This window comes from Ursus maritimus, unplaced genomic scaffold, assembly GCF_017311325.1.
Source record: "Ursus maritimus isolate PB19 unplaced genomic scaffold, ASM1731132v1 scaffold_24, whole genome shotgun sequence".
In the NCBI taxonomy this organism is placed as follows: Eukaryota; Metazoa; Chordata; class Mammalia; order Carnivora; family Ursidae; genus Ursus; species Ursus maritimus.
Window position 1 is genome coordinate 2893977 of NW_024424897.1, and position 13658 is coordinate 2907634.

General features: G+C 56.2%; 1 protein-coding gene across 6 annotated transcripts; it reads left to right on the top strand.

The window, feature by feature from the left end:
* The first annotated feature begins 522 nt into the window (after positions 1–522).
* LOC103665798 lies at positions 523–13418 on the top strand. Of its 6 annotated transcripts, XR_005837302.1 has the most exons (8): positions 523–1268; positions 2678–2905; positions 3089–3649; positions 9642–9755; positions 10548–10694; positions 11383–11628; positions 11841–11987; positions 13095–13418. XR_005837302.1 is itself a non-coding variant. In XM_040640084.1 (7 exons), the coding sequence occupies exon 1, from the start codon at positions 1303–1305 to the stop codon at positions 2314–2316; it is 1014 nt and encodes a 337-aa protein (XP_040496018.1). In that variant the 5' UTR covers positions 1286–1302; the 3' UTR covers positions 2317–2905; positions 3089–3649; positions 9642–9755; positions 10548–10694; positions 11383–11628; positions 11841–11987; positions 13095–13418. The 6 variants fall into 6 exon arrangements, 5 of the variants coding, with proteins under 5 accessions (XP_040496018.1, XP_040496019.1, XP_040496022.1 ...); XM_040640084.1 differs by lacking the exon at positions 523–1268 and having other exon boundaries at positions 1286–2905; XM_040640085.1 differs by lacking the exon at positions 523–1268 and having other exon boundaries at positions 1286–2905; positions 11403–11628.
* Positions 13419–13658: the final 240 nt, after the last annotated feature.

Genomic DNA, 13658 nt, shown 5'->3' on the forward strand with positions numbered 1-13658 from the left:
GGCAGGGGACCAGGGAGGAGGGGAGGACAGGGGGCCGAGGAGGGCAGGGGGCTGGGCAGGAGGAGAGGACCGGGGACTGGGGAGGAGGAGAGGACAGGGGACCCGGCAGGAGGAGAAGATCGATCCAACCTGAGCCCCATGAATCCAACAAAAGCGACAACCAACACAGTAAAGTTTCCAAATATAAACAGCGCACATCCCCATCATGTGAATTAGGGCTTGTTAGCGGTGAACAACCCCGGGAAGCCTGAGGAGGCAGCCTGGGTGGAGGACGTCTCCCGGAACCTTCTGTCTGCCCCTGGCTGCTCAAGCCTGCGCCCATCTGCTGGGACCCCGGGGCTGCCCGGCCTGCACACATGCCCCACACACCCCTCCCTCGGGGTCGTACTGCTCTGGCGGCTTGGTGTCTGTGGGCGCGGGGGTCTAAGGCATGAGGCGCCGCACAGCATGAAATCCATGCGTAGTCTGCGGCGCGCCGGTGACAGGCGGCTCCCGGGTCACAGCGGGCGGGTAACCCGAGCCCCTCGCCACGCTCGCATCACCAGGTGAGGCAGGATCCATTCGCGGGGGAAAGAGGATGTAGCTCCTTTCTGCCCTGCCCACTTAGGTAGTAGCCACAAGATAACTCCGCTTAGAGCAAAACCAAACAAGACATCAGTGTGGGCCTGACGTGCTGCCTTTTAATTCTCCTTACCATTATTTGCACCACTAAACTTGGGATGATCCGAGGCGCCTTCCCAAAGGTTTTGGGCAGCCCGGAAGCTGCCGATAATTGCCATCCCGGGGTGGGTCCCTCCAGGAGGTGTGACCAGAGGGTCCAGGTGGAGCTTGGTTGTGTCTGGTCTCAGGACAAGGAGAGAATTTTGCCAAGCTCTGGTTTTCAAGCCCATCAGGTGGGAGGATGGGGAGGAGGAGGGAGAGAGGACCAGCCAGAAGGGTCCCTGCTGGAGAGGGTGCTGCTGATGCCCGGCCAGATCTGCCAGCTTGCAGTGGCCCCCTCTCTGGAGCACCGCCCCCCAAGTGACCAGCCGGCGACAGGCGGTGCAAAGGGCTGGCCCCAGGCTGAGGTCCCCTCCTGCCACTCCCCTGCCCCAAGTGTGCCCTCCCTCTGCCTTTTCTGGGGGCCCTCACGGTAGTCACCCACCAGGAATCCCCAGGTCGGGCGCTCCTTCTAGGGCACCCACTGAAGACAGCTGCAGGGACCTCAATTAGACATCCTGTAATTGTGAAGATTTCCAAGATGCACGCAGATGTCAGCCCCCCAACAGGTAATGGGTGGGCCGTTTCTAAGGGTGAGGGGTAATGGCCACAGTGGGTGTTCTGCACGTTCCAGCTCATGCTGGGGGGTTTGCACTCTCCACCCCCTTTCACCTCTCACCTGCCAGCCACCTTCCCTTTCCCACTGCCTCCCCTGTGGAGCTCACGCTCCTCAAAGAGACAGCTTACCCAGCTCCCACAGTCGTGGTGTGGAGTCAAATCCCCATAAAAAGTCCCCCTGTGAGAGTGTATGTACAGGTGTGTGTGCGTGTGTATGTCTGTGTTGGTGCATGTAGACGCATGTGCACTCGTATATGCACACACGTCTGTAAATGTACACCAGTGCACACATGCACACAAGTAGTGTATGTCTACGTACACACATGTGCACACGTACTTGCGCACTTCTGTGTATATCTGCGTGCATGTGCATATGCATACATACATGCCCGTGTATTTTTGTATGTTCATGCACACACGTCTGTGCATATGCATATCTGTGTGCATGTGCAGACTTGCGTGCATGTGTGTATGTATACGTGCACATGTACAACTGTCCATGCGTGTGTGCATGTGTGTGTGCTTGTACATACATGTGCACATCTCTGTGTGGCATGTGCGTATGTGTGTGTGCACAGCCCTGTGTATATACGCTTGCCCATCTCTGTGTGTGCGTGCATCCATGGGGGTGTGCATGACTCTCTGGGTGTGCACACGTGTGTGCAGCTGCACAAGCCAGTTCCCTGGGGCTCTGCTGATCCTGGGGTGGGGGGGATACGCCCTCCCACCTTCAGGTCTCAGCTCCACCGTCCTCTGCTCACTCCTCCCGACCACTTGCAGATGCTGACGGGTCTCCCCCATGGTCTGTCACCTCCTATCATAGCATCTGGTTTTCTCTTCGTAGGGCTGAGAGGCACCTGCGGTGACATTAGGACTTTTATTCTGATGTGCTCTGTGTCTCCCCAAGGGCTGGTGTTGTTCCCAGTGGGAAGCCCAGTGACTGAGCAAGGCCTGGCTCTCAAGGTTCGAGCTGTCCATGGGCTTCCTCCTTGGCCGTAGTGGGAATTTGGACCCTGTCTCTGACCTGTGTGGCTGTCAGTCTTTTGTGTTCTTTGGGCCTGGTGACCAGGGCCAGGCCTCTTCCGTATGTAGAGGATGCACTCCGGCCCATGAGCGTCCTTGGAAACAGCTGTCTGGGCGCCACTGAGACAGAAGCAATTTCCAGGCGCCCAGTGTGGCTGGCCCAGCTGTCTCACCAGCAAATGTTTTCATGAGTGTCCGTTTTATTCCTGGGGGGTGGCGGTGGCTGAGAGGGCACGGCTCTGGGGCTGGCCAGGAGAAGGCAGCCTGCGGGCGTGAGCTGGGCCTTGGTCCCCGGGGGAAGGCCTGCTCCGTCACAGCCTGCCTGCTGTCCCTCTAGGTGGGCTGAGAGGGCAGCGAACGTGCTGGAAGCAGCCAGGTCCTGCGGCAGAGAGCTGGAGAGGAATAGTTGTCCTTCCCCACTCTTCCTGCCAGGAGGACTTCCAGGAGCCGACTGCCCCAGCTCCTGGGATAAACGAACATCCCGAGGGTCTGGTCTCCAAGGGGAAGGAGCTCAGGAGTGCCCGTGGAAGAATCCTTTGCCTCTCCCCGCTGCTAACAGATTTCGGTCAGTGCGGCAAGACAATGGGGTGTGTATGCGCCGGTGTGTGCGTGTGTCCAGGGCTCCAGGGACTGAAGTGGCGCCTGGGGGCTGGTGCATCTGTGGGTATCTGGAGCCAGGGGGCCGAGCAGCTGGGGCTGGACAGCCTGGATGCCTCCCCTGCCCACCCGGCCCTCTTTCCGTCCACAGCTCCGCCTTCAGTCCTCGTCACCCCCCAAGCATTTCAATTTGCAGAGCTGGCTGGACACGTCACATAGCAAGTGGCCGGCGCGGTGAGTTCTTATTGTGACCTTCGCCCCGGAAGGAGGCCGCTTTGATTTGAAGCTGCGTTGAACTGTGTGTCAGCTGAGACCGGCCTTTTCACTCCCAGCGAAGAGATTAAAATCCTTCAATGCCTTCTGGTGAAAGGAACAGTGCCTCTTTATCCCTAAAATGCAAGTCAGCAAGGAGTACCCTGCCCAGGGCCCCTTTGGGTTGGAGGAAGGCTGCCTGCCCCTGCGACCTAACCCCATCGATTTCCCCAATCTGCACCTGGTGAGATGTGGGCGGTGATCAGTATCCACGCAGTCCTGCGAGTGAATGCGGACGAAGTCGGAGGCAGGGAGCCACGGGCCGGGGACACCGGCACACGAGCCAGCCCTGCTAGCCATGGGAGAGCCCACCCGTCCGGCCAGAGCTGTACCCCAGAGGCAGGATGGTGATGAGCAATAGTCAGCCACACGCGGATCCCAGGACCCCAGTGGGCGTCAGGTGAATGGGAAAGATAATTCACACGGGCACGGCTTGACCCCAGCTCACCTTGCGTCCGGTGTCTCTAGCAGCTGCCCGCTGGAGGGCTCTTGCGTTGGGCTTCACCTTCAGTCTGCTCCGGCCATGGAGACACTCAGCCTTGTTACCCACTGGCTCTGTTTGGCTTGTAGTCTCATTGAACCCAGACCTCGGCAGCCGATTCATGCTTGTTGAATGACTGAGTGTATTTCTGGTGGAGCTGTCCTGTCCCCTCTCACTGTGTCTGGTCACTATTTGAGCTTTTCTGTCCCTCGTCCCTTGGCCCAGGACTTCTGTGTGGGGCATGTGCCTGGATACTTCCACTCTTGGAAATCCTCCTACACATCCTTCAGAACCCTACTCAAATGTCATCTCTTCCAGGAAGCCTTCCATCGCCTTCAGCTAGAAGTGGTCCTTCCCTCCCTGAGCTCAGGCTGTGCGCTTAGCGGTCTCAGAGGTGACGATGATGGCTGCTGCTTTTTTGTTCTCGCTGGATAGTGCAGTGTGTCATGGCAGGCTGTCCTTGGCCTTATCTGGGGATCTTTGTGGGAGGAAGCTGGATTTCGAACGTCCCGTCATCTCTGTGCCTTGGCTAGAAATGCTGCCACGTCACCACTTTGAAGCTAAGTCTCAGATCCGACCTCTTTTTTTTCGGGTGTCTGGTGCCGGGCCTTTGCCGGCTGCCAGCCCCTTAACCGTGGGTGCTTTCCATCTTGTCTGGACTCCAGTGGCCAGTAGGACCGTTGGTACGGCTCTTCCCCTGCCGCTAGCCATGCTCCCTGCTGCTGCTAAGGTGATAGACTTAGGGAGGGAATCTGCTGGGCTCCCTCTCCTGCTCACGCCCAGCCCCTGGTGGCCCTGGCTGCCCAGCACAGCCGGCGGGTCCCCGTCTCCTGCCATCTGCTGGTCTGCCACGCCCCACAGTACTGGCCCCTCACGTGCCTCCTCGTGCCTCTGCATCTTTGCTCACCTGTGCCCTCGGCCTGGCGTGTCTGCTCCATGTGTCTGCACCTGGCCTGCCTTTGAGACCGACCTGAGGGATCACCCAGGAGCCCTGAGCCTCCGGGGGGCTGTGTGTCCGGACCTCACCTCACCCCCCGGGTGGTTAGTCCCTTTTGAACTCATCAGCATCCGAGGCCAAAGGCTGTGTTTTGTCCCTCTCTGGACCGCCAGCCCCTGACCCAACCTTTGCTGAGCCCACTGCGGGAGGCTGAGCAAGACCACCCTCCAGTGGCCCAATACAGGGCTAGGTCGCGGGCTGGCCTTGTCCGTGACAGGCAGGCATGACCGTGGCCCACACCACGGGGGTGTTCTCCGCCAGGGCCGACGCCTCCCCCTGAAACCGACACTTATCCTCACTTAGCCAGGCCGGAGGCCACCCCCGGAGCGTGGCTGTGTGTGGGGATGGACACGCAGTCCTCAAATGCCACAGTCAACACACTGCCTGCTTATTTCTGCTCACGACGTCCAGCTGGCATCTCCCCTGGGAGGGACTCAGCTGGCTGTGGAGGCGACGTGGGTGCAGTCCATCAGGGTGTGGCCACCTCAGTCTGAAAGTGAAAGCACATTCTTCCAATCCTCTCCCTTTGGCCAGAACCAGACATCTGTCCCCCTCCCCCCCGCATGCTGTGGGGGTGCGGTGGGAAGGGCAGGCCCTGCTGGACGCCCGGCTCCGGGGCCAGCTCACTGTCTCTGCCATGGGACTTCGGGCTTGGCTGGGACAGTACGTGACAGCTCTGTGGCCCCCATTTCCCGACTTTCGAAGTGAGCACAATAAAGCTATCGGGGGGATTAATGTCCTACCATCGGGCAAATGGCTCTCATGAGGCCGCGCACCAAGTGTGTATTTGCCCTTGGTGGCCACTCGGCATCCCACGGTGGCAGAAGCGCCTGGAAGCGGTGTCCGTGACAGCTCAGAACACTGCCCTGTGCAGCCGGAGCCCCCATCCCTCCTCCCACAGAGAGCTCCCTTTGATTTCTACCCCTGGAACCCAGGGTCAAAAGCCAGAAAAATCCGCTGATGCCATGCCTCGCACGCGGCACGCAGCCCAGGGCCCCGCACGTGGCTTCACCAGAGCCGAAAGGGGTGGCACCCAATTTATAGTTGAGCAAAGAGAGGCCCAAGGACTTGCGGTGATCCCACCCCCTTTCCGGCTTCCAGGCCCTCCCTCTGGGCTCCGGTCCAGGCGCCCTTCTCAGTGAAGAGGCCTCCTCCCCCAGCTCACAGCAAGTGTCAGCAGGATGACAGTCTGTGCAGAAGATGTCCCACGCGCTCCTGTGGCAGAAGCTAGCGGGACACAGCGGAAAACTCAATAAAAGGAGATGTGAGAATGCGGATGGTGCCTCGGGACGCGAAACAAGTCCTGGGTTTCCTTGTTGATTAAAGAGATTAAGCAGGGGCGCCTGGGTGGCTCAGATGTTTAAGCGTCTGCCTTTGGCTCAGGTCATAATCTCAGGGTCCTGGGACTGAGCCCCACGTTGCGCTCCCTGCTCAGTGGGGAGCCTGCTTCTCCCTCTCCCTCTGCCTGCTGCTCCCCCTGCTCGTGCTCTGTCTTTCAAATGAATAAATAAAATTTTAAAAAGACAGAGAGAGTAAAGCAGAGACCGGGGGGCTTGCAGAGTCCTGTCTCCCCTGACCTTCCCCCGGAAGACACAGATGACTACATTTGCATGCTAGATGGAGAAGTGTGACTATTCCCCACAGCAGCCAAAGGGTGGAAGAAGCCACGTGTCCATGGACGGATGCATAAACACAGGGGAACAGCCACACGGCGGAATATGACCCAGCCTTGAAAAGGAAGCGAATTCTGACACCTGCTACGACGTGAATGGACCTTGAGATTATCATGTGGAGTGAAGGATTCCAATCGCAAAAGGACAAATATTTAAGATTCCACTGACACGAGATCCCTAGACTCGTAGGTTCATAGAGACAGAAAATAGGATGGGGGGTGCCCAGGGCTGGGGAGGCGGGAGAGGGGTTCGTGTTTAAAGGACACAGAGTTTCGCTTTGGGATGACGAGGACGTGGGTGGACGGTGGTGGGACTGCTCGACGACGTGAACGTACTCGGTGCCAGTGAGCTGTGCACTCATACACGGTTAAAATGCAAAATTTTATGTTATGTGTATTTTACTACAATTAAAAAAAAAAAAAAAAAGCAGCGTGAGTGTTTCTGTCGGCTTCCAAGTCTGTCTTAGGCTTTCTTTGACCCTGGCCGCGATGTTTCTGGCAGCCCCAGGAGCCCCTGCAGGCAAATGCTGAGACTCTGCAAGGCTGCCACGTCCCGCTCGTCAGGGCCTGCCTCATCGGGAGCGGGCGTCTTCCCCCCACCTGAAGCCCTTTCTGGATTTCAGGTTTCGTGCTTCTGCCCTCCCCCGAGCTTTGCTCAGCAAAGGCTTTGCAGGTGGTTTGTACCGTTGTGCATAAATCCAAGCTTACAATGGGTACCGCGTCGGTAACTCCTGACGGGGTAACTTCAAATGCAGTCCGCACTGAGCTGTGTCCACGTGCAGCAACCCAGCCTCTCTTTTTGGTGGAGGGCTGAGGGTTGGGGAATGAGGGAAGGGTGACCCGGGGCATCAAGTGCTTGCAGAATCTGCTCTGGTGGGCGGCGGGGGGGGGGAAGCCCTGTTGCACTCACGTCTCTGAAGTCCTTGGCAAGGTCTGGGCCCCCACAAAGGACGTGGGAGGGGAACGGCCTCAGCCCAGGATGACTTCGTTGTGGAGATAGAAACTAATTCCTGTCTAAGTGAGAAAAGGCTCTTTAGCTGCGTTAAGAGGCTGAAATCTGATGAAAAGGCGAATAGATTCAATCTTCCTTGCACCAGTCGCCTGGGACTTCATTAGACTCAAACCGATTAGAAAAATTCACATTGAAAGCATCGTTTATAATAGACCAAAATCATAGAAAACATTTGGCTTGGAGGGAGGGAGGAAGAGCATTTCCACCTAAGCCACAATCTTTCATTATCTCCCCTGCCTCCTTTATGGGGTCTGACAGCCCTGTCTCCTCCCCAGGACCAATCATTAGACTAATTAGTGGCTAATCAATGTTTAATTAAAACCTAGCCATTAATTACAGGAAGTGCCATGGCAACTTGAGAATAAACTGGTTGCAAGTGGGATTGGATTTCCGTCAGCATGGCTGGTGACCGAGGCAGGAAACTTTCCTTCTGGCCTTTGTTGGAGCTTCTTTGCACTTTGGCTTGGGTGGATCTGGAGGTCTGGAGAGGGGAGAAGAGGAGTGGGGAGCAGCATGGGTTGATCTGAGCATCTTGGCTTCTGGCCCATTACCCAGTTTCCCCACCCAGTCCACGGGACCTTTCCCCATGGTTCTGGCATCACTCTTCCCACGTCTCGAACTTAATCTTTTTTTTTTTTTTCTTAAAATCCCTTATTGGGCGCCTACACACTTGCATTTAGACTAACACTCAAACGTGTTACCGTAAACTGCAAGGTCCTAGATAAGTGGTTCTCAACCGTGGCTGCATGTTAGAGTCACCAAGAGAGGTTAAAAAAATTTGAATAGAAGGCTAGACAAACAGACCAATGCACGGAGTAGAGAACCCAGGAACAGACCCAGCATATGTGGGTAAGCAACATACGACATGAGACAAAGGTGGCCCTTTCAAGGAGGTGGCATGGATGATCTTTGCCATCAACGGTGCTGGGTCAGTTGGATAGGCACCTGAAGAAAACCCAGCTTGACCCCTACCTCACACCATACATGGAAATCAATTCTACCTTCTAGAAGATAATATAGAAGAACATCTGGAATATTTTCATGATACAAAGAGCACTAACCATAAAGGAAACGATGGACAAATGGAGTTACATTAGAACAAAGGGCTCCTGTTCACCGAATGTCACCACTAAGAGAGTAGAAAGGCAAGCACTAAGCAGGAGGAGATGTTTCTGGAGATACGACTTACAGAGGGGCTCCCAGGAAAACGGGCAAGAGACTTGAACAAGTACTTCACAAAGTGCCTTATTAGTCGTCAGAGAAATGCAAACGGAGATACCGCTCTAACCAGTAGGATGACTGAAACCAGTAGACTGGTGACTCCAAGGGCTGGTAAAGGTAGAGGACCACAGGGACATTCACACTTTGGAAAACCATTTCGCAGAATCTCCTAAAGCTGAGCATATTCCCGGCCCGGGGCCCCGTGGCCCCACCCAGACATCCACTGATGGACGTACTCGCACCTCTGCACCCAGGCGCACGCACTGGAGAGCGAGCGCGGCACCATTGTTCTAATAGCTCGTAACGGGAAGCACCCGAATGTCTTTCAGCAGGAGTACGGCCGAGTAAAGCTGGTGAATTCATACAGGGGGATACATACACTCAACGAACCTCCCCGAAGTAACATAGTGTGAAAGGACCCAGGCCCCAAACTGGGTGTCAACTGTATTATCCCATTCCTACAGAGTTTAGGAACAGGCAGGATCATGGTGGTAATTATCTTTGGGGAGTGGGAAGGGGGAGTCCCCAGGGAAGGAGGGGGCCTTCGGGGGTCTGTGATGTTCTACTTTGTGACCTCAGTGATAAGTGCATGGATTGTCCACTTGGTGACTAATCATCGAGCACACACTTAGGATTTGTGCACTTTGGGGCATATGTGTTATTTTCTTAAAGAAGAAAGCAATAATGAATTGAGGCCAGGCTCCAGGCCGGAATCATTAGGTCAGGGTCCCTGGGAGTGGATTCAGGTGACTCCTCGGGTCTGCCCACCTGACCTGGCTTGCATGGCCAACCTCCTGTCTCCTGCTCGCTCCTGCCCCCCTCCTTTCTGTCCACTTCATCAAATTCCATTTCATTTGCATCTTCCTGGATTTCGAAGAACATGTTTTCTGCCTCCATTGCAGTTAGGTTGGGGCCGGTGGGTTGTGCACAGAGGTGACACACGCCATCTCCAGACCTTGCTACAGAACCTCTTGTGGGACCGTCCACACTCGGTATTCCTCTTCCACAGTGACCGAGGTGACCACCTGTGTAAGATGGGAGAGCCCAGGACGTGAGGAGCTGGAGCCCGGAGTCACGGAGAGGACAGCTGCCGAGAGTGGCTGCTGAGCCACCCTGGTTGTAGGTGAGAAAGGACCTTCCCACGAAGCACTGAGCTTTCAGGCTTGATTTGCGCCTGCGCAGACGGTAGACGGTCCCGACTCCTGCAGCGCTTATGCGATCTGAGATCACCTTGTTAGATTTCTCGTCTGTAGGTTTCCTTTCTGTCTCTGTCTAGAACGTGAGCTTCTGTTTACAGCTGTATTTCCAGCCCGCGGGCACAGGCCTGGCATGCAGAAGCCCAGCAGCCTTCTGTGCAGGCGATAAATGATTCAGTGTCGAGAGGACTCTGGATACAGAGACAATGTTCTCGGGAGCGGGGAGGGGGGGTTTCAGGAGACAGTGTGGGTCTTGGGTTCAGGTCCCTTTCTGAGCGGCGGTTTCTCCATCTGTAATAGTGCGCAGGCTTGTCGGGAGGACTGGGTGCAATCATCGCTTAGGAGACACCTAGCATGTTGCAGGGCGGAGAGGAGGCGGGTAATGCTCCCTAGGGCGCAGAGGCAGAGGGACAGACGGGAACCGAAGGCCCGAGTCAAGAATGGTCGGCCAGCATCTGCATTCAGAGGTGGAGAGGGCTGTGCTTTCTGATGGGAGTGGGGTGGAGGCAGGCTCATTGCCGGGTGGGCTCAGGGAGAGGTGCTCAGGGCACTCTGCAGCTGTCCCAGGTGGCAGGAGGCACCTCCAGGGGCAGAGCGACATGATATTCCCCATTCAGGAAGGCAAGCTGGCCTTGGACACAAAATCCCAGCAGGGCAGCCCTTGCACCCTTGGGTCCTCTGTCTCCTCTTTCACCTTTTGCTGCTTGTGCCCCCGGAAGCTCCACCGTCCTCCACCTGTCGCCTGGTCCAGTCTCACCTGTCTGCAGATGCACCCGGTTATGCTGCTGAATTTCCATTCCTGGGCCCTCTGCACCGCCTCTGCCCGAACCCATTGAGCAGATCATCCCCATTCCCCTCCTCTCCTGGTAACCACCGATCTTTCTCCACAACTTGCCAATTCTGAATATTTTATAAAAATGTGGTCTTTCGTGGCTGGTTCTTCCACCCAGCATAATGTTTTTGAGGTTCATCCACGTGGTGGCAGGTGTCAGACCTTCATTCTTATGTCTGAATATATTCCATTGCATGGATAGACCATACTTTGTTTATCTATCATTGACTGATGGGTATTTGGGTTGTTTCTACTTTTTGGCTTTTGAATGTGCCTTTTTTTTTTTTTAAGATTTTACTTATTTCTTTGAGAGAGTGAGATAGAGACAGAGATAGCAAGAGAGAGCACGAGTGGGGAGGAGAGGAAAAAGCAGGCTCCCCTCTAAGCAGGGAGCCTGATGCAGGACTTGATCTCAGGACCCTGGGATCGTGACCTGAGCCAAAGGCTCAACCGACTGAGCCACCCAGGTGCCCCAGATGCGCTCCTTTTTGAATGCATTACTTAACACGATGTAGTGGCAGGTCTAAGAAGCACCTAAATCCAGAAATAATGACCAGGCCAGGTGATATTTTACGATGTATATGCCACCTGGCACGTGCCACTGACATGCCTGTGAATCTGTGGCAGAAATGGCTCGGTGGGGGCCTGCGTCTGTGATTGAGAAATTGTCAAAGAGAGGGTGTGCAGGAAGGAATGACCTGTTTTCCCGTTCACGTTCCCAGACCCTCTGAATTCTCCCCAGATTTGGAACCCCAGGTCTTGCCAACACACACGTTCTTGTGAGAGGCCTACGGAGCCCTGAGCAGTTATGGCTTTGCCCTACATGGTCGGGACCGGGACCAGGGCCTGGCCTGCAGGTTTTCTGGCTTCTCCGGCTCAGGAAGACCCAGGTGTTTTCCCCCCAGGGATGACTCGGGTGGCCCCTGTCTGTTCCTCAGCACATCTTCACCCACCCTGGGCCGGGGAAGGTCAGCGCGGCAGGGACGTGCCCTGGGTGCCCCGCATGCCCGCCCTCCCAGCCTCCCCGCTGCCAGGCTTGCCGCCCCCTCCCGCCCTCCACCAGCCCTGTCCTCTAGGTTCTCTCATTCCTCCTGCTCCTTCGGGGAAACGAAGGTGTGAGGGCAGCTGTGGGTGACCTGGCGCCGTCCTTTCTTTCTTTGCCTCAATGCTTTTTCAAAAGCCGCTGCTATGAGGTGAGAAAATGTGAGCCTGTGTTCTTCCCCCGTGAACGAAGCCCTGACAACATCCTGCTGCGTGGATGGACCTGGGAATGTGCCCCAAGGAGGAAGCCAGACACAACAGGACCCGTGTGGTGTGCTGCCCCTGTGTAAGACGTCCAGGACAGGTGGACTGTGCAGACAGACCGCAGACCCGCGGTGGCGGGGGCCGGGGAAGCGTGGAGGGACTGATTGCTCGCTGGGTTGGGGCTTCCTGCCGGGGTGCTGAGAATGTTCTGGAGCGAGACAGGGGTGGTGTCTGCATAACAGTGTGAAGCCACTGGGTTGTACACTTTAAAATGCTTCATTTTATGTTAAGTGGATTTCACCTAAATCAAAAACAAACAAACCAAACAACCCCTTAGTCCAGCTTCCCCCCCAACCCTGGGCTGCTGGGAGATGTGACTTGAACATCTCCAGTGACTACTGCTAAAGCCCACCGACCCCGGGCTGGCTGCCCACGGTGGCCTCCCTGCTCCGGGTTGGTTCTGGGGCCCTGTGGGGCTGGGACCGTTCTGTGTCCTTCCAGCCTTTGTCCCGAGGCCACGAGCCGGGCTGAGACTGACGCAGGGCACCCACCCCCACCTTCCTGACCCTCGGTGCCTCCCGAGGCACTGCCGTGGTTCCAGCTCGGCCCCCTGCGCCCCGACTCCTTATGCCCCTGGTGGAGTGGGTATGGTTGCTGTGTGCATAGCCATTCGGGAAGGACTTGAGGGGCCGAGTGGCTGACACAGAGATAGATGGGGAGCGGGCCTCAGAGCCGCGGGGACACGTGTCAGGGACTCTGGGGTGACACTTCATGCCGCCATCTTGGGTGGGCACCAAGCTCCAGTTTGCAGTTTCAGGTCCCGTGCGTGTGTGCGTGCGTCTAGGTGTCTGAGCTCCCTATCTGGGCTGCTCTCGCCAAGCTCCTGGGGCACCTGCAACCTGGAGCAGCAACGGTCAAGGGATGCGGGCGTGTAGGAGGTGGGGCCAGGCTGGGGGGGGGGGAGCGGGTGTATCCCTGCGCATGTGCAAACCAGGAGCTAGAGAACAGAGAGGCTCTGGACTCCCTTCTAAGACTTCCTCCGTCTTTCTCTCATGAGAACTGTGAGTCCTTCCTTTTTGTAGTAGTGAATTCTCAGCTTAAGAAAAACCCAGGAGCAAAGTAAGTCCCTCTCCTGTGCTGCCTGTGTTGGGGCCACTAACCTAGGGGTCTTGTCTGTGATTTTTTACAGAAGAACAAAATGTTCTCACCCTTCTTCCCCCTCCTCTGACTTGTGAGCTCATGTGGTCTTGAGGAACTCTGTCCAGAAGACGCCACCTGTGTCCTGAGACAGACTGGGTGCCCCACCAAGATGTGCCCCTCGGTGTCCTGCTCATGCGTTGACCCAAGAGCCCTTGAGCCTTCTTTGAAACACCCAGGGAAGCAGCCATGCTAACTGCTCGACAGACTTGGGGTGCTCACTGTGACCCCTGTGTTCTCTCCTTATGGTGCAAGGCTGGTTTGTATGGTGACCTCAATGCTTTCCATGACAGAATAATGTCGGTGTCCAGGCGTGTACTTTGTGGCCTTCTAGAATCTAGCCAGGGTTGGTATGTGTGGCTGGAATGCTGAGGATGCACTAAGAGTATGTGGGATGGGGGTGTGGGGGGTCCTTGGAAGTTTAAAGACCCTTTTCTGGTCTCCCCTTGAGCTCACATAACAGGCCACTGAAAATCAGGTCAGAGGAGGTTTCCAGGGCTCTGAGCATGCTCTCCTGCCCCCCTCCCACCATCCTCCTCACCCTCCAGCACACAAA

Excerpts from the sequence above, each read along its gene's own strand:
- LOC103665798 (XM_040640084.1), top strand. The coding sequence starts at position 1,303 with ATGGCCACAGTGGGTGTTCTGCACGTTCCAGCTCATGCTGGGGGGTTT.